The following is a 20573-nucleotide window of genomic DNA, read 5'->3' as shown; positions in this document are numbered from 1 at the left end:
GGTCGGCTGGAGCCTGGCCGGGTCGTCCGTTAGCGGGACCGACGCCGGAGTTGATCTGGCGAGGCCTTGGGTCGGGCTGATGTCTTCGGGGGACAGCTGGCCGAGGCCTCGGGGTGACCGGCCGAGCCGCCTGCTCGGGCCGGATTCTCGGAGAAGACCCGGGCGGCGATGACCTGGGCGTGATGACGAAGTCGTCCTTCAGAGTGGAGAACCTCGGACCGCGTCGCCGTCCGAGGCCAGGTCGCGGCTCCCTTCAACTGTCCAGATCCGAGCCTGCAGGATCGGATTATCTTGTAGTGTGTGTTTTCTGCGGCCGCCGAGGCCCAAACACACCCTCGCCGTGTTGTAAAGCTGCGTTTCTTTTCCTCTTGTTTCGAGTATCTGGACTTTTTCGTCGGTAACAGAGTTGTCTGTGTGGGCGAGAGTTGCTTCTCGCGGAAGGTGATGAGTGAGGTATCCGTATCCCGGAGGCGTAGGAGTCCCTCGGCTCGGTCGGCCTTGCCGCTTACGCGCACTCTTACCCGTCCATAGGGTTCTGTCACCGACGCAGTCGAGAAGGCTCGAAGAATCGCTTCGGCAGAGGAGCTTTCGAACGTGAAGACTTGTTCGGTCCGCGGAATCACTTATCCGAACGTGAGTTACTTATCGCAGAAGGTGATGAGTGAGGTATCCGTATCCCGGAGGCGTAGGAGTCCCTCGGCTCGGTCAGCCTTGGCTGCTTACGTGTACTCCGTCGTTTTCAGGATCCACTTTCGAAGTAGTCGAAAAGCACGAAAGACATTCTGGCAGAAAGGATCTTTTTTCGAGGAAAAAGTTCGGCGCAGAGGGGGTTCCCCCCTTTTAGCCCCCGAGGGAGGGTCGGGCTTTGCCGAGGCAAGCCGACCCTTCCTTGATGACTAAACTTTGCGTGGGAGCGAGGTATATGAACAACTTGAAAACATCTTAAGGGTAGAAGCGACGTAGCTGTTGGATGTTCCAAGCGTTGCTGTAGACCTCGCCTTGACTGTTGGCCAGCTTGTACGTTCCGGGCTTCAGAACTTTGGCGATGACGAATGGCCCTTCCTAGGGAGGCGTGAGCTTGTGCCGCCCTCGGGCGTCTTGTCGCAGCCGGAGCACCAGGTCGCCCGTCTGGAGGTCTCGGGACCGGACCCCTCGGGCGTGGTAGCGTCACAGGGACTGCTGGTACCGCGCCGAGTGTAGTAAGGCCTTGTCCCGAGCCTCTTCCAGCTGGTCCAGCGAGTCTTCTCGATTAGCTTGGTTGCTTTGGTCAGCATAGGCCCTCGTCCTCGGGGAACCGTATTCTAAGTCTGTGGGCAAGATGGCCTCGGCCCCATAGACTAGAAAGAACGGCGTGAAGCCCGTGGCTCGGCTCGGCGTTGTCCTCAGGCTCCAGACCACCGATGGGAGTTCCTTCATCCATCGCTTGCCGAACTTGTTGAGGTCGTTGTAGATCCGAGGCTTGAGTCCTTGTAGAATCATGCCGTTGGCACGCTCTACTTGCCCATTCGTCATGGGGTGAGCCACGGCGGCCCAGTCCACCCGGATGTGGTGATCCTCGTAGAAGTCCAGGAACTTTCTGCCGGTGAACTGGGTGCCTTTGTCGGTGATGATGGAGTTCGGGACCCTGAAACGGTGGATGATGTTGGTGAAGAACGCCACCGCCTGCTCGGACCTGATGCTGTTTAGGGGTCGGACCTCGATCCACTTGGAGAATTTGTCGATGGCGACCAACAGGTGCGTGTAGCCCCCGGGTGCCTTCTGCAAGGGGCCGACGAGGTCCAGACCCCACACGGCAAAAGGCTAAGTGATGGGTATCGTCTGCAGAGCCTGGGCAGGCAGGTGGGTCTGCCTTGCGTAGAACTGACACCCTTCGCAGGTGCGGACAATTCTAGTGGCATCGGCCACCACCGTCGGCCAGTAGAAACCTTGCCGGAAAGCGTTTCCGACAAGGGCTCGAGGCGCTGCGTGATGGCCGCAAGCCCCAGAGTGTATCTCTCGTAGGAGTTCCAGACCTTCGGCGATGGAGATGCATCGCTGGAGGATGCCTGAGGGGCTGCGGTGGTAGAGCTCCTTCCCATCTCCCAGCAAGACGAACGACTTGGCGCGCCTCGCCAACCGCCGAGCCTCGGCTCGGTCGAGGGGTAGCTCTCCTCGGTGGAGATATTGCTGGTACGGGGTCTGCCAGTTTCGATTAGGCGTGACCTCGCTTCGCTCCTCCTCGACGCGCAGTGCCTCACCCTCGGGGGCCGTGGGTGCCTCGGGCTGAACCGAGGGTGCCTCGGGCCGAGCTGAGGGTGCCTCGGGCCGTGCCGAGGATGCCTCGGACTGAGCCGAGGGTACCTCGGGCTGGGCCGAGGGTGCCTCGGGCTCGGGCGTGTCGTCGATCTTGACGGAGGGTTGATGCAGGTCTCGGGAGAAGACGTCCGGGGGAACCGTTGTTCGCCCCGAGGCTATTTTAGCCAGCTCGTCCGCAGTCTCGTTGTAGCGCGGGGCGATGTGGTTGAGCTCGAGCCCATAGAACTTGTCTTCCAGGCGCCGAACCTCATCGCAGTAGGCCTCCATCTTCGGGTCGCAGCAGTGGGAGTTCTTCATGACTTGGTCGATGACGAGCTGCGAGTCACCGCGAGCGTCGAGGCGTCGGACCCCTAGCTCGATGGCGATCCGCAACCCGTTGACCAGAGCCTCGTACTCAGCCACATTGTTGGACGCCGGAAAATGGAGACGTAGCACGTAGCGTAGGTGCTTCCCGAGGGGCAAGATGAAGAGTAGGCCTGCGCCGGCTCCTGTCTTCATCAACGACCCGTCGAAGAACATGGTCCAGAGCTCCGGTTGGATCGGAGCTGTTGGGAGCTGGGTGTCGACCCATTCAGCCACGAAGTCCGCCAGGACCTGGGACTTGATGGCCTTCCGAGGGGCGAACGAGATTGCTTCGCCCATGATTTCCACCGCCCACTTTGCGATTCTACCCGAGGCCTCTCGGCACTGGATGATCTCCCCCAGGGGGAAGGATGACACCACAGTTACCGGATGAGACTCGAAGTAGTGTCGCAGCTTCCGCCGCGTCAGGATCACCGCGTACAGCAGCTTCTGAACTTGTGGGTAGCGGATCTTGGTCTCGGACAGTACCTCGCTGACGAAGTAGACTGGCCTCTGAACGGGCAATGCATGCCCCTCTTCTTGCCTCTCGACCACAATCGCGGCGCTAACCACCTGAGTGGTCGCGGCGACGTAGATCAGGAGGGCTTCTCCGGCAGCTGGGGGCACCAAGATAGGCGCATTCGTGAGGAGCGCCTTCAGGTTCCCGAGGGCTTCCTCGGCCTCAGGGGTCCAAGTGAAGCACTCGGCCTTCCTTAAGAGGCGGTACAGAGGCAGACCTCTTTCGCCGAGGTGTGAGCGGCTCAGAGCCACGAGACATCCCATGACTCTCATGTACGCCTTTTAAGTCTTTGATGGGCCCCATGCTGGTGATGGCTGCGATCTTCTCCGGGTTGGCTTTGATGCCCCGCTCGGAGACGATGAACCCCAAGAGCATGCCTCGGGGCACCCCGAAGACACACTTTTCGGGATTGAGCTTCACGCCTTTCGCCTTGAGACATCGGAATGTCACTCCAAGGTCGGAAAGGAGGTCGGAGGCTTTCCTCGTCTTGACTACGATGTCATCGATGTAGGCCTCGACCGTCCGGCCAATGTGTTGGCCGAACACATGGTTCATGCACCGTTGGTACGTCGCGCCCGCATTCCTCTAGCCGAACGGCATGGTGACATAGTAGTACATGCCGAAGGGCGTGATGAAAGAAGTTGCGAGCTGGTTGGACTCCTTCATCCTGATTTGGTGATACCCGGAGTAGGCATCGAGGAAAGACAGGGTTTCGCACCCAGCAGTGGAATCCATGATTTGATCGATGCGAGGCAGAGGGTAGGGAACCTTCGGACATGCTTTGTTTAGACCAGTGTAGTCTACACACATCCGCCATTTCCCTCCTTTCTTTCTCACAAGCACAGGGTTGGCAAGCCATTCGGGATGGAATACCTCTTTGATGAACCCTGCTGCCATTAGCTTGTGGATCTCCTCGCCTATGGCTCTGCGCTTCTCTTCGTCGAATCGGCGCAGAGGCTGCTTGACGGGTCGGGCTCTGGCTCGGATGTCCAGCGAGTGCTCGGCGACATCCCTCGGTATGCCGGGCATGTCTGAGGGACTCCACGCGAAGACGTCGGCATTCGCGCGGAGAAAGTCGACGAGCACTGCTTCCTATTTGGGATCGAGCTCGGAGCCGATCCGGATTTGCTTGGAGGCGTTGCTGCTGGGGTCGAGGGGGACGGACTTAACCGTCTCCGCTGGCTCGAAGTTGCCGGCGTGACGCTTCACGTCTGGCACCTCCTTAGAGAGGCTCTCCAGGTCGGCGATGAGGGCCTCGGCGTACTCCACGCACTCCACGTCGCATTCGAACGTGTGTTTGTACGTGGGGCCGATGGTGATGACCCCGTTGGGGCCCGACATCTTGAGCTTTAGGTAGGTGTAGTTGGGGACGGCCATGAACTTCGCGTAGCATGGCCTCCCTAGTACCGCGTGGTAGGTTCCTCGGAACCCGACCACCTCGAACGTAAGGGTCTCCCTTCGGAAGTTGGAGGGCGTTCCGAAGCAGACGGGAAGGTCGAGTTGTCCGAGGGGCTGGACGCGCTTCCCGGGGATGATCCCGTGGAAAGGCGCAGCGCCTGCCCGTACCTAGGACAGATCGACACGCAGGAGCCCGAGGGTCTCGGCGTAGATGATGTTGAGGCTGCTGCCTCCGTCCATGAGGACCTTGGTGAGCCTGACATCGCCAATGACGGGGTCGACAACGAGCGGGTATTTCCCCAGGCTCGGCACGTGGTCGGGGTGGTCGGCTTGGTCGAAGGTGATGGTCTTGTCGGACCAGTCAAGGTAGACTGGCGCCGCCACCTTCACCGAATAGACCTCCCGACGCTCTTGCTTGCGGTGCCGAGCCGAGGCGTTCGCCGCTTGCCCACCGTATATCATGAAGCAGTCGCGGACCTCGGGGAACTCTCCTGCCCGGTGATCTTCCTTCTTGTCGTCGTCGCGAGCCCTGCCACCCTCCGCGGGTGGCCCGGCCCTGTGGAAGTGGCGCCGAAGCATAGCGCACTCCTCAAGGGTGTGCTTGACAATCCCTTATGATAGGGGCACGACTCCTTGAGCATCTTGTCGAAGAGGTTGGCACCTCCGGGGGGTTTTTGAGGGTTCTTGTACTCGGCGGCGGCGACAAGGTCCGCGTCGGCGGCGTCGCGTTTCGCTTGCGACTTCTTCTTGCCCTTCTTCTTGGCGTCGCGCTGAGTTGACGCCTCGGGGGCATCTTCCGGTGGGCGGCCCTGGGGCTGCTTGTCCTTGCGGAAGATAGCCTTGACCGCCTCCTGGCCAGAGGCGAACTTGGTGGCGATGTCCATCAGCTCGCTCGCCCTGGTGGGGGTCTTGCGACCCAGCTTGCTCACCAGGTCGCGGCAGGTGGTGCCGGCGAGGAACGCGCCGATGACATCCGAGTCGGTGATGTTGGGCAACTCGGTGCGTTGCTTCGAGAATCGCCGGATGTAGTCCCGGAGAGACTCTCCCGGCTGCTATCGGTAGCTTCGGAGGTCCCAGGAATTCCTAGGGTGCACGTACGTGCCCTGGAAATTGCCGGCGAAGGCTTGGACCAGGTCGTCCCAGTTGAAGATCTGCCCCGGAGGCAGGTGCTCCAACCAGGCGCGAGCGGTGTTAGAGAGGAACAGGGGGAGGTTGCGGATGATGAGGTTGTCATCGTCCGTTCCACCCAGTTGGCAGGCCAGCCGGTAGTCCGCGAGCCACAGCTCCGGTCTCGTCTCCCCCGAGTACTTTGTGATAGTAGTCGGGGGTCGGAACCGGGTCGGGAACGGCGCCCGTCGTATGGCCCGGCTGAAAGCCTGCGGACCGGGTGGTTCGGGCGAGGGACTCCGATCCTCCCCGCTGTCGTAGCGTCCTCCGCGCCTGGGGTGGTAGCCTCGGCGCACCCTCTCGTCGAGGCGGGCCCGACGGTCGCGGTGATGGTGCTCGTTGCCGAGGCGTCCCGGGGCCGCAGGCGCCGTGTTGCGCGTGCGCCCGGTGTAGACCGAGGCTTCCCGCATGAATCGGGAAGTCGCGGCATGATGTTCCGAGGGGTGCCCCTGCCTTCGGGAGGCAGAGCTTTCGGCCTGCCGGACCGCGGCGCCCTCCAGGAGATTCTTGAGTTCTCCCTTGATTCGCCGCCCCTCGGTGGTCGATGGCTCCGGCATCGCGCGGAGAAGCATTGCCGCCGCAGCCAGGTTCTGGCCGACCCCACTGGAAGCGGGTGGCGGCCTTACCCTGACATCGTCGGTGATGCGGTGCTGGATACCCTGGGGTAGATGACGCATTTCTCCGGCCGGAGGCTGGCCCGCCCATTCCTGCCCGACGTCCCGGCGGATCGGCTCAAGTGCTCCTGCTCCCTCGTCAAGCCTGGCCTGCACCCCGCGGATTTGCTCGAGCTGTGGGTCATGACCCCCGCCTGAACGGGGACCACAGCTAGCTCCCGTAGGATGTCAACGCGAGGCGCAGGCCTAGGGAGATCACCGTTCTCCGGCATACCGAGATGGTTGCCTTCGGAGGGACCCCCTAGATCGACGTGGAAACATTCGCGGCTTGGGCCGCAGTCCTCGTCACCGAGGCTGCGGCTACCGTCGGAACAGTCGGAAAGGCAGTAGTCGCATGCGGTCATGAAGTCCCGCATGGCACTGGGGTTACCAAGTCCGGAGAAATCCCAACAGAAGTCGGGCTCGTCATCTTCCTCGGACCCCGAGGGTCCGTAGGTCGAGACGTCCGTCAGCCGGTCCCAGGGTGACCGCACACGAAACCCTAGAGGGTTTGGACTCGCCTCTACGAGAGCGTCCGCCACAGCGAAGCCGCTTGGCGGGCCGAGGCTGAATCCGAAAGACGTGAGATGGGAATCGGTCGGTACCTCTTGGTCGACGGGCGGTGATGAAGTCACGTCGGGGACTGACTGCACCGTCGTCTCAAGTACGAGGGTGATGTCCAGCAAGCCTTTCGCGAGCGTGCTGGCGTCGTCCGTTTGCTCGAAATCGGCGTGTTGCGGGGAGACGACGCTCGTCTTCGTCTCAAACGCGAGGTCGATGCCCAACGCGCCCCCCGTTGGGGCGCTGGCGCCGTCGACTCGCTCGACAGCCGACGAGGCGCTGCCTCCTGTTTGGCCTTGGTTGCCCCGCCTCCTCCTCCGTCGGCGGGGGAGAGGACGGGGTGAGCTCGAATGTTGTTCTTCCACCACGCGGGGATGACATCGTCGATTCCGCCGCCGGCGGGCGGGCTATCGGCCGCCATTGTCGCTGTCGCACGGCGGTGGAAGGAGTATCATGTCGTAGCCGCTGTCGAGGGACATGAACTCAAGACTCCTGAAACGGAGCACCGTCCCGGGCCGGAGAGGTTGCTGAAGACTGCCCATCTGGAGCTTGACGGGAAGCTGTTCGTCAACACGCAGCAGGCCCCTACCTGGCGTGCCAACTGTCGGCGTTTCGAGACCGGGGGGTCCCTGGGCCGACGAGTGAAATGTCGCCGCGTGCCCCAGCCCAGATGGGTCGGCGCGAGGCCGAGCACAAAGGGGGGAAGTGAGGTGGCCGGAGATGGGCGTGAGAGAGGTGGAAATCCCGCGGCCTTCGTGTTCGTCCCGCGCCCAGGTCGGGTGCGCTTGCAGTAGGGGGTTACAAGCGTCCACGCGGGAGAGGGAGCGAGCGGCCTCACGCGAGCGCCTGTCTCGTCCTCGTCCCCGCGCGGCCAACCCTCTGTAAGAGGGCCCTGGTCCTTCCTTTTATAGGCGTAAGGAGAGGATCCAGGTGTACAATGGGGGGTGTAGCAGAGTGCTACGTGTCTAGCGGAGGAGAGCTAGCGCCCTAAGTACATGCCGTCGTGGCAGCCGGAGAGGTTTTGGCACCCGGTTCGAGTGGTGTCGTGGCCGTCGGAGGAGCGCTGGAGCCTGGCGGAAGGACAGCTGTCGGGGCTGTCAAGTCCTTGTTGACGTCCTCTTGCTTCCGTAAGGGGGCTGAGAGCCGCCGTCGTCACAGAGCGTGCGGGGCGCCATCATTGCCTATCTGGCGGAGCGAGCCAGATGGGACACCGGTCTTGTTCCCCGTAGCCTGAGTCAGCTTGGGGTAGGGTAATGATGGCGCTTCCTGTCGACGTGGTCGGTCCGCGCCCTAGGTTGGGCGATGTGGAGGCTCCTCCGAGGTCGAGGTCGAGTTTGTCTTCCGTGGCCGTGGTCGAGTCCGAGCCCCTGGGTCGGGCGAGGCGGAGACCGTCGGCTGAGGCCAGGGCTGAGTCCGAGCCCTGGGGTCGGGCGAAGCGGAGTTCGTCGTCTTCTGGGGCTGAGCCCAAGTCCGAGCCCTGGGTCGGGCGGTGTGGAGTTCGCCGTCTTCCGGGGCTTATCCCAAGTCCGAGCCCTGGGTCGGGCGGAGCGGAGTTCGCCGTCTTCCGGGGCTTAGCCCGAGTCCGAGCCCTGGGTCAGGCGGAGCGGAGTTCGCCGTCTTCCGGGGCTTAGCCCAAGTCCGAGCCCTGGGTCGGGCGGAGCGGAGTTCGCCGTCTTCCGGGGCTTAGCCCGAGTCCGAGCCCTGGGTCGGGCGGAGCGGAGCTTCCTATGGTGCCTGAGGTCGGGCCTGACTGCCTATCAGCCTCACTCTGTCAAGTGGCACTGCAGTCAGTGCGGAGCAGGTGGCGCTGTCCTTCTGTCAGGTCGGTCAGTGGAGCGGTGAAGTGACTGCGGTCACTTCGGCTCTGTCGACTGAAGGGCGCGCGTCAGGATAAAGGTGTCAGGCCACCTTTGCATTAAATGCTCCTGCGATTTGGTCGGTCGGCGCGGCGATTTGGTCAGGGTTGCTTCTTGGCGAAGATAGGGCCTCGGGCAAGCCGGAAGTATGTTCGTCGCTGGAGGGGGGCCTCGGGCGAGACGGAGATCCTCCGGGGTCGGCTGCCCTTGCCCGAGGCTAGGCTCGGGCGAGGCGTGATCGAGTCCCTCGAATGGACCGATCCCTGACTTAATCGCACCCATCAGGCCTTTGCAGCTTTGTGCTGATGGGGGTTACCAGCTGAGAATTAGGAGCCTTGAGGGTACCCCTAATTATGGTCCCTGACAATTTTATTGTCCAAATGTAGATATCCCACCCACTACCTCAATGCCCCCGACAAATGCTTCTGTATCCACTCCTCCTGTTCGAACCCCTGATCATCAGCAACACGATCAGGAAATACATGTTCCTACTGATGATAACAAAGTATCAGAACAGGTAAGTTTTTTCATACAAACTTTATATATTAATCATATATTAAACATAGCATACAAGTTATCATTTACACCAATTTCATATGTTTCCATTACAGGTTGTCAGTGGAAACGTTTGTGAAAAAGATTCAGTTATGGATGTCCCAATATTTCACAAAACTCCAAATTCAAATGTTTGTTTTACTTTATTCCCAATGATTATACTTTCAATTACAATTTATGATAGTAACAATAATATAGATGCATGTTTTTATTTATTTTCTTCACTAGGCTCCCACAACCGACAAGCGTGCTGTTTCTGAATTAACACCACCCATAAATACTGTCAGTATTTATTTCTTCACCATATTATGTTAATATTAGTCATAACCTATGTTTGATTTCGTATATAATAATAATTTTATTGTTTTTCAGGAAGGACAAAATACTGTTAAACATGATACTCCCACATCTGGTGCACCACAGTTTGACAGAACCCCATTGACAGAAGTTAGTCATGTTGTGTCATCTTCTTATATTTTTATATATGTACACTACAATACATAATTATTTATGCCATTGATTACTAACAAATATATATATTAGGCAACTACTGAACTTGTTGCAAGGGATATTTCCTCTAAATCTGCAGTTGCTAAACCTCCCCACGTATCACGTGAAGAATGTGCTCGCCAACTATTTAAGTTCATTTGTTCAGGACAACTAGATCCGAGCATGTATGTATTCGTTATTCAAACTTCAATTAAGTATAATTAGATGATTTGTAATTCAAGTTTCATTTTTTTCCAGGTCTATCATTGATTTTGGAGGATATGGTGGTTCTGTCCTGGATGTTGTCCAATCGTTTGGCCCTAATAAATGCCTTGAGAACTTTTTCATGCAGATATTTATTGACTGTATTCGTGATGATGATTTATTATACAATCCAGATACCATAAGCAACACACTCATACTAAATTTCAATGTTGGGATATTTTTTTCCTCTTCAACTTTGTATCATGTTTCAATCCTTAGTGTATAAATATATAATACTAATCAATATATTTTTTGTGCAGACTGTTTTGAATATCGAGGAGTTCGAACAACACAGTACAAATCTGCAGCCCTTCTCAACATCAGTTCTTAAAGAACAACTAGAACCGACGCTTCCTCCAGATGAAGTTCTGAACCAAATTAAATTGGTGAGCCCCAATCAGTATTATTTGTAAGAATATTTTAATATTCATTTGGTCATAAGTTATATTTTACGTTATCTTTATTTTTCCATAGACACATTATTGTTCATTCATAACCTTATACATATATGTTAACAGATCATGGTTCCTATGCTACGCCGTAGTCACTGGACCCTTTATGCAATCAACTTTCAACTTCGTCGAATAGACATTTTAGATTCAAATCCTTATGGGCCATTGCTTGGAGGCACTTCCTGGAAACAAATCCACAATGATCAATTGTTGATAAATGGAACGAAAATACCTTGGTCCAGATTAATAATGAGAAGACTTAGCATTGCGTTACATGAAGCTCGACCAGATTCTAGTTTACCAAAGTTTGGCAACTACAAGATTGGGCTTCTTCCAAATTGTCCAACCATGTTACCAGGGTCAAATGATTGTGGTTTTTTGTCGCAAACTTCATCCGATGCTACGATTTTGATGATGGCGACATATCAAAATTTGTTGTACCGGTATGTTACTAAATTAGTGTTTTGATCATGCATATATTACTCCTTCTTACATCTTCTTAGCATTAATTCAACTATTATGACTATTTCAGGATGAACCATTGGACCAACGTGCTTTTGTTCTGCATTACCTGACCTTTCATCACAACAACAGGGTTTACCCCTTCCCTGCTGAACTGATGCCTTTCAAGTATGTTCTAAGGAAACGACGTTGTTTGAAAGCCAAGACATAGATATCATAGCTGAACAAGATTCCCTCTGGGATCCCCAAACTGTTTATGTTACTTCTTAAGGCACTTATGTCAAGTGTTGCTCATTTGTATGACACTCCCCATGACACTTATGTTTGCTGTGTCCAGTGTTTATGCTACTTCATATCAGTACTTATTTCAAGTGTGTAAAACAGAAGTAGTACCAGAATTTCTAGTTATGTTATTTGTGATGAACTTCTATGCCATTCATGTCCAGATTGTCAGATTGTTAATCGTTTTCATCCAATGTTTGGCGTATTTCTATTATCATATTATCCTTAATATTCAAGTTTTATGCAACATATATACTTCCATATATTATATACATTAGGTTCCTTTTACAAATTTACCATGTTAATTATGCTCACTGTGTCCAGTGTCTATGCTACTACATTTCTGGTTTATATGAAGTGTGAAACCCGAAGTATGTAATACCAATTGTTTAGTTATGTTAAATGTATTGAGTTTATATACCATTCCTGTCCAGATTGGCCGATTGTTAATCGTTCCATACCAATTGTTGGCATATATTTAGTTTCATATTTTGCGTAATGGTCAAGTTTTACGCAACATATTATAGTATTATATCAACGCATTATATAACCCAGTCATGCAAAATATTAATTTCCTCAACCAAATATAGGTCATTGTGCTATTACAAATTTTTACTACATCAACCAATCTTTATTCACACTTCAAATTATTCACCCAATTCCATATGCTCAACGGTTGATTCATTTTCTACTTCTTCATCAATATGATGTTTTTAGCAGTCGAGGTTTCATTCCATTGTGGAGCAGTTGTTTTATTGTTTAGTCTTGATCCGGCCGGTCGTCCTCTCTTTCGATTAGCCAGTTTTGCTAGTCTTGCCCTGTTCTCTTCCATTGACAGACACGTTCTGCTGTTATGTCCATCTGCTATTCCACAAAATTGGCATCTCCTATTCTTCTTTTTTCTCCTTTGGCACCTAGTTTCATAATCCTTTCTTCTGTATTTTTATTGTCCGTCCTTTTGGTCTTGCACGATCCGGCATACTCAGATTTATAACATCCACATTAAAATTCAACCTCTGTATAATAAAAAACGATATTAATTAGTATACACATATATACATAAATTATTTTTGTACCACTCAGCAAAATCAGTTCTCAATGCTGACCTTCTTAGCTTCTGAGGATGCACCAATCTGTTCTGTTTGGTCGTGTGCTACGTGACACGGAGAACTTGTATCACAAACCTCATGTGGAATTCTCATGTTGTCCACCTATATAGCATAACCCAAATATATCATCATTTCAATGCGGCATAAACATCTAGTTCATTATATACAAATGAACACTAAATTTTGAATATGTACCTGGTTACCAGCTGTTATTAATGTTAACGCATGTTCACATCTAGTCATGGTGTTATGATCATCCTACAAAATAAAATATTTTTAGTACATTGATTTTATATATTCATTACATACAATACTTCATGCAAGATTATATATTTATCCTTTACATACTATTTTATGGCATGTAATTGAATTGTCATCTTCCATTCCATTGTCAGCATTATTATTATTTATTTCTTCTTCCTGTTACAAATAATATATGACCATACATACTCATATGTTCCAAATAGTTTAACATTAAAAAATTGAATTTTATTACCTGGTTTTCCTCATCATCACTAACATCACATGACTCATTACATCCAATGTCTGGCTCTAATCGGCATAGAACGCCATCGAGCTCATCCAACACATCCATTGCCTTGTCGTACCCTGCTTTTGACATACACGCCTGGCGAACAACTTCATTGTTTTCGTTAGCAACATTTTCTGTCTGTATGATTTAGTAATTCCATCCTTTCCCCTGAAGCTCTTATCAATTCTTTCAAACGGTACATCTTTTCTTGATGATACAGTGTACCTTTGCAATATATACTTTGGAGGTATCTTTTCAACTTATAGATGCATGAAGGCTCTTAAAAGATGAACCCATAATAGACCTGAAATCATGAAGACAACCATTATTTTTTTAATGATAAACATTAATTTGTACTACAATCAACAAATTATATAATATGCAATTTTATTCTTTTAATCAAGACAATATGTACAAACCTGTATGTTCCCACTGTTTGCACTCGCATGTATACTCTCCAGCTCCTATGTTCGCTGTTATCTTGAATTGATGTTGTCTCCACACAATTTTATTAGATCTTTTTGTATGTTGTACGATCCAATCTTTATCACAACCGTCTGTGTCCTTCAATATTCTGTATGCAGTGGCGTATTTCATTGATTCCTCAAATCTATTCATAACAGCTCTGGTGTATGCCCTAGAGACTCTCACTTCGAACCTATACAATGTATATGTTGTCCTAGGTCCCTATAAGACGTTAATATCATAATTAAACAACGTATTTACATAAACATGTATGCCATACATTATTGATAACAAACACGACATACCTTGCTCATCAATGCCTCCTTTGATTCTTTCATTTTCCTGTTATGCAACATTTTCATCATTTATTTAGCGAACTCATGCAGAGGGGTGTTCGCATCTACATGTGATTGCTTCACTAATCTGTTCATGCTCTCACTTCGTTGTGTAGACACCATTACCCCACAGAAGTCATTTTTAAAAAATGTCGGTATCCATTCTTTCCTTATTTCATATAATTTGCGTAGAGTCATATCTTCATGCAGATTGAATTCTTCTAGCATCATTTCCCAAGCACATTCAAACTCATGAGGAGTTAATGGATGATGTATAATAGATTGGAATGTTGTTTTAAAATCCTTATCAGCAAACCTTGCATATAATTCATTTAAGAATGGCATAAATCTGTTCTGAACATGCCATAAACACAGTCTGTGAATTGTTTTTGAAAATAAAATTCTCAGAGCAATTGGCATTACAGGATCTTGATCTGCAATTGCTCACAAACTATTATTTTACTTTCACAATAAATTATTTGACGTGTTTGCATAATAATTTCACATACCACATACCTGTTAGCATAACTCTCGGACCCTCGCATCCCATACATGTTTTGAATGAATTGAAAGCCCATTCAAAAGTTTGAACTGTTTCATATCCCAACAAAACAAATCCAAACACTGCAGATGGTTGTTAGCTCCAATAAACATGCCCAGTGGTTTATCATATATATTCGTCTTGTGTGTTGTATCAAATGTCACAGCATCACCATAATCTGCATATTCCCCCTGCATACTTGCGTGTGACAAAAAAGTACTCACTATTTTCCCATCATTGTCTAGCTGAAAATCACAAAAAAGATTGTGGATTCTGTTTCTTGCATTCCGTAAAGAAAGACAAAAGTTTGGCTCATCATTTGCGCAGTTTTCTCGTCTCCTTGCTGCCCTCCTACATTTGTATGCACAAAAAATGATTATCCAAATATTTACTATAGTAATATTTATGGCACTCAATATATACATAGGCAACATAAAAAGATTCCTTACATGTTTTTCAGATCTTGAGCAGTTACCGGTACGTTCTCTGGCCCATCATGCATGTCTGATATAAAATCAACTATGCAATGCTGCGGCACTCGGCTATCATGCATTGCATCAACAAAATTAATGAACTCAGCATCCCTACTTTTGTTGCAACGTAAATGTTGTTTCTCTGCTTCGTCAGTTATGAACTCATGGTTATGCTCCAAATTCACCAGTTCAATTTTTGCAGCTACAACCATTTTTTTTATCATCATATATTTTTTTAATTTCATTCCAGCCTTACATTGCGTACGCCCCGAATTCCTATTCATCATCCTAGGTGTATCATTTGGTTTTGGTGCACTTTTACCTTCACGTGAACAATTTATCCACTTACTGAATGTCTTCTCTCTATATTTCTTCAATGGAAATCCAACTTCATATGCATACCTTTTATAGAATTTATATGCATCATCAACATCCTTGAAAGTCATCCCTACTGTTGGCACTATATTTGGATCAATGTTTTTTTTCTGCAATTCATTGACATTGTTGTTTGTACCACAGAATATGATCATAACAATCTACTCAATTATTAATAAAAAACAACAATTATACTTACATGTGAATGCAGTATTTGAGGCGTATCCATCTCCCTGGATCTAATGTTGGACATTGGCGGTCGAATCCGTTGTTGCCCTTCATCCCCCATGCTTGAAGCGTCGATTACAGGCCCCAGTAGAGCCGGAGGTGGTGTAACCATTAAGTTACCATCAACTACTCCCTCAGTGTTTGGACCAAGATGACCTCCATCTCCTACCATCGCCGGCGATTGTCCAGAGCCGGCTATCTCCATCGCCAACTAGTTCTCCAGTAGTCGGATATTTTTTTGAATGCAAGGAAATCACGAATGATACTCTAAACAAGTAACTGCACCCACGTTTCCAGGATATTTCCATAATTTCCGTAACCGTACCGATATTGTAGGAGTGTAACTTCAATTAAAAAAACATTATAACTTCTTACGCACAATGACTCAACGTTTTACGCCATTATGTATATACTATATATGCAACATTTACAGCGTAACTGTTTTATACCAAACCATTCATCATCTTATTCGATATTATCTTTAACTGCCTCAATTAAACGCCATGCAAGATCCATTAATTCCGCGTCCACGTTTCAGAGTACGCACGTTTGCATGCGAAATCTAATCCCTATAATTCCGCCCATTACCATATGCTTCTCGCCTTCCCATTAATCCACCCTGTCATGGCGCCGTCGGTTCTGCATGTTCTCTGTCTCCTCTCCATCAGACCCACGCGCCGACTGCTGAGCGGACCAGAACCCCTCCACGACCCAGGCTCTATTTAATATCCGAAGCCCAGGGCTCCCGTTATACTCGGGCTATATATATATATATATATATATATACACTACTCTATAAGGACGCAACGAGGGCGTCCACCACGGCTCCACCCGACACCGCAGCAATCCCCCGCCCCGCTCTCCTCTCCCTGCACCGAGGCCGCAATCCCCGCCGCGCCCCCGCTCTCCTCGCCCCCAGATCTTGCCCGCGTCTGTCCCCGCCGCCCCGCTCTCCTCTCCCTGCACCGAGGCCGCAATCCCCGCCGCGCCCCCGCTCTCCTCGCCCCCAGATCTTGCCAGCGTCTGTCCCCAGATCTTATCCCTTCCAGCATCCCCAGCCTGACGAAGGAATTCAAGCTCCAGCAACGTCAGGATCCAACACCACCATGGTCACGGGAAAGAAGAGGACGTTCATGTTCTACCCGTCGCTGGGCGTGGGCCACCTGATCCCGATGGTGGAGCTGGCCAAGCACCTCTTCCGCCACGGCCACGGCGCGCTCATCGCCGTGGTCAACCCGCCGGACACCGACGTCGTGTCGGCCGCCGCGGTGGAGCGCCTCGCGGCGGCCAACCCGGCCATCGCGTTCCGCCTCCTGCCGGTCCCGGCCAGCCCGGACGCCGGCGCGGACTGGGTGAAGCGCGACCTGGACACGCTCCAGCTCGCCAACCCCGTGCTCCGGGACTTCCTGCTCCGGTCCCAGCCCGCCGCCGCGCTCATCCTCGACATGTTCTGCGTCGACGCGCTCGACGTCGCGGCGGAGCTCGGCGTCCCGGCCTACTTCTTCTTCGCCTCCGCGGCGGGGGACCTCGCCATGTTCCTCAACCTGCCGTACCTCTACCCCACCCTGCCGTCGTTCAGGGACATGGGCGAGGCGCTGGTGCGCTGCCCCGGCATGCCGCCGGTCCGGGCGATGGACATGCCGCTGACGGTGCAGGACAGGGACAGCGACCGGACCAAGGTCCGGATGTACCAGTTCCGCCGCATCCCGGAGGGGAGGGGCGTGCTGGTCAACAGCTTCGCCTGGCTGGAGCCCAGGGCACTGAGAGCGCTCGGCGACGGCGTCTGCGTGCCCGGCCGCACGACGCCGAGGGTCTTCTGCGTCGGGCCACTGGTCAACGACAGCAGCAGCACGACGGGGAGCGGCGGGAGGCACGAGTGCCTGGCGTGGCTGGACGCGCAGCCCAAGCGGAGCGTCGTGTTCCTCTGCTTCGGCAGCAAGGATGCTTGTTCGGTACTGATTGCATTGTTCTTATATCACCAGTTCTATTGAACGGATGGAAGCTTTTTTTGTTCGGGTATTGTCACGATCTATAGACGGATGAAGTAAAATATTTCTAGAGTATGTGTGTTCGTGTAATTGTGTATTTAAGTCATGCCATTGTTCTTGGGAAGGCACATGTGAAAAAATTGACTTTCAAAACGAACAAGCTTATATAAATCTAATTTCAAAATGGTTCGTACAACATTTATTCACGGGAACGGAGATAAGGAGCTGTAAGTATTCTCAGACATTATTCTAATTCCACTTCTAATTCCACGTGAATGGGAGTGGATTAGGGTGGACTTTGACTTCTATAGATTTAAATCGACTCAATACTATCCAGTATAGAACTAATTTACACCATAAATCATCTTAATCTATGTGGATTGAGACGAATAAGAGCCTTAATCTATACAGTTCCGTTGCAACGTACGGACACTCACCTAGTGTATATATATATATATATATATATATATATATATATATATATATATATATATATATATATATATATGATAGAAGGCCCAAAGAGTTTCTTTGCCGATTTTTTTTACCGAGGGTTTTTTACTTGACACTCGGCAAAAACCTTCTTTACCGAGTGTCCGAAAAAACACTAGGCAAATCATTTGACATTTGGTAAAGAGTCGAATTCCGGTAGTGTTGCTAGTGTTACAACTTATTACAAAGTCACATATATTTATTAGGATGGTAAACCTTACATATACTCCGGTGATGGAACGCCCAAAACGTATGCTACAGGCTACGTCTACATGCATATATAGCAGTATATACCTCATCTTCCACCAGAAACAACAGATGTTGTACCAATGCTTGCTGTGGATCCCGTGACGACGTAGTCATCGAATCCTTCATTCTGCATTATCGCCATCATGTGAAGGCTCATATCCGTTGGCGCCATCTCCGGTAGCGGCACCTCACCGTCAAGGTACTGCATGACCTGCCGTGCGGTAGGCCTCGACTTGGAGAAGGGGTGAGAGCATAGCAGCCCTAGTTTTAGTGCCAAACAAGCCTCCGCAGCGTTGTAGTCCCCTCCAAGCCTGGCATCCACAGTTTCCAGCAGTGCTCCACTGCTTGCCCAACGCTCAAGGACCCAATCCACCAGCATGCACTGGCTTTCCTCCTGTGAGCTTTCGTCGTCACCGACGACGACGACGACGACAGGCCTCCTGCCACATGTAATCTCGAGAACAAACATGCCGAAAGAGAACACGTCCGTCTGAGGCGTCGCCTTGCTCGTGTGCCCTAGCTCCGGAGCAAGGTACCCTATGGTTCCGACCACGTGCGTGGTTTGTGGGTCAGCGTCGTGGTCGTACAGCCTGGCAAGGCCGAAGTCGCCGAGTCGCCCGTTCATGTCGCTGTCCAGAAGGACATTGCTCGGCTTGATATCCCGGTGGACGACCACCTGCTCCCACTCCTCGTGGAGGTAGAGCAAGCAAGACGCGATGCCCTTGACGACGCGCCACCTGTGCTCCCAACTCAGGACGGGCCTCGTCGTCCCTTCATTATTGCCGTACAAGTACTTGTCGACACTTCCGCTCGGCATGTACTCGTACACCAAGAACAGCTCGCCCCTTCTCCGGCAGTAGCCAAGAACACGCACGAGGTTGCGATGCTGGATGCGCCCGATGCTGACGACCTCCGCGATGAACTCCTTCATGCCCTGCCTCGAGTCATGGGACACTCGTTTCACCGCCACCTCCAGTTTCGACACGGGAAGGGTCCCCTTGTACACCCGCCCGAACCCTCCGACGCCGAGCAGGAGCTCGTCCTTGAACCCTTCCGTTGCATCCAACAGGTCCCTGTAGGAGAAGCGGTGCGGCCCGAACTCGAGCTCCCAGTCTTCCCGCAGCTCAGCGTACTTCAGATGCCTCCGGACGAGCAGGAACGCGGCGCTGCCCACGGCGAGGACGAACGCGGCCGTTGCTATCGGCAGAACGATCTCCAGTGCCTTGGATAGAGGCTTCGGGCCCATGCGTGGGAGCTTGGGTAGCCTGGAAACATCAATGGCGGGAGCTGGACCGTTCATGGCGAAGCTCCAGCCGAGCACGTAATGCCTCGTGTTGATCGTGCCGGTCGCCGAGGAGAAGCCAACGTATGCAGCGTCGGTGACGACGCTTGTGAGGTTGTGGGTGGCTGTGAACAGCGGCCGTGCAGGCCGCGCAGCCTTCGACGGAGCCATGGTGACCGTGATGCTTGAAGCCGTGGCATCGTAGTCCATCCACACCTGCATAGCCTCACGGCTGATCAGGCTCAGGTTGTGGAAGTGGAACTCGCCGCCGTTGACGTCCCCGTCAGCGTAGTAGCCAGCGGAGCTGGAGTTGAGGGATCTGAGGCCGTTGACGTTGGCGCCGGCGTGGTTGGCGTTGATGTCGCCGAACTCCTTGTTCTCGATGGTGTCCAGCTCGACGGTGAAGAAGTGGTTGCTCGCGTTGCCGTCGTTCCGGATGTCGGTGAGGCCGAGGAACTGCCCAGGCAAGGCGCCCGGGAAGTTCCTGCTCGGCGCCACGACGAAGGCCATGCCGTGGGCGCTTAGGTCGGTGTACACGGACAGGATTGCGAACACGAAGGAGGTGGAGAAAGACTGCACCGTTCCGTTGGGCGACCTCGTGAACTGCACCGGGGTTGGGTAGAAGGCGTGGCCTGTCTGCTGGTCCGTTCCGTTGGTGAGCTCGAGGAGGCCGTTTGATGTGATGGTTGTAGCTCCGTCGACGACGAGATCGTTAGTGGAGAAGCCGGAGTAGGCGAACTGCTGGCCATCACCACCCGTAGTGGACGCTGCGAGTAGGATGAGGCTGAGAAAGAGGAACTGTAGAAGCATGGACATGGTATCGGATCGCTGTGGAGACAGAGGTTGGGGACGGACAATGGTGGTGTGTGAGGGTATTAAAGCAAGACTGGTGTGGTTGTCTACTGAGATAGAGACTAGCAGCATGTCCCACCTAGCCAGTGCCGTAGCTCAGCTCGATGCCACAATAGTCTTCTCGGATCTCTGACATGCCTAGTTTTTATCTGTAGGAGTACTGAGTACATGAATGATTGCTGCATGGCTGTATCATGAGAAATGCAACAAAAAAAAGTTTCTGTTACATGCTGAGGAGAGGATTATTTTCTTAAGAACCTGCTCACTTGTTTTTGATTCGTATCAGCTTCTAACTGTTTCTACAGTACTTTTGTAAGCATAGAATGTAACTGCAACAGTCCAAATAACCGATTTTA

At 51.9% G+C, this 20573-nt stretch overlaps 2 protein-coding genes across 3 annotated transcripts; one reads left to right on the top strand and one right to left on the bottom strand.

Annotated features, from left to right (window-relative positions):
* The first annotated feature begins 16379 nt into the window (after nt 1–16379).
* LOC103633813 (anthocyanidin 5,3-O-glucosyltransferase) lies at nt 16380–17460 on the top strand. Its single transcript, XM_008655489.4, has one exon. It carries the CDS (start codon nt 16461–16463, stop codon nt 17343–17345), a length of 885 nt encoding a protein of 294 aa, XP_008653711.1. The 5' UTR covers nt 16380–16460; the 3' UTR covers nt 17346–17460.
* A 486-nt stretch (nt 17461–17946) lies between these two features.
* LOC100501591 (L-type lectin-domain containing receptor kinase V.9) lies at nt 17947–20214 on the bottom strand. 2 transcript variants are annotated; one of them, XM_008653580.2, is made up of 2 exons: nt 19945–20214; nt 17947–19849 (listed from the first exon to the last, which is right to left on the bottom strand). In XM_008653580.2, the coding sequence occupies exons 1-2, from the start codon at nt 20112–20114 to the stop codon at nt 18130–18132; spliced, it is 1890 nt and encodes a 629-aa protein (XP_008651802.1). In that variant the 5' UTR covers nt 20115–20214; the 3' UTR covers nt 17947–18129. The 2 variants fall into 2 exon arrangements, with proteins under 2 accessions (XP_008651802.1, NP_001183207.1); NM_001196278.2 differs by having other exon boundaries at nt 17969–20196.
* Nucleotides 20215–20573: the final 359 nt, after the last annotated feature.

This window comes from Zea mays, chromosome 7 (assembly GCF_902167145.1).
Source record: "Zea mays cultivar B73 chromosome 7, Zm-B73-REFERENCE-NAM-5.0, whole genome shotgun sequence".
Classification (NCBI taxonomy): Eukaryota; Viridiplantae; Streptophyta; class Magnoliopsida; order Poales; family Poaceae; genus Zea; species Zea mays.
The sequence above is the reverse complement of the archived record's forward strand: the minus strand, read 5'-3'. Positions and strand labels throughout refer to the sequence as shown.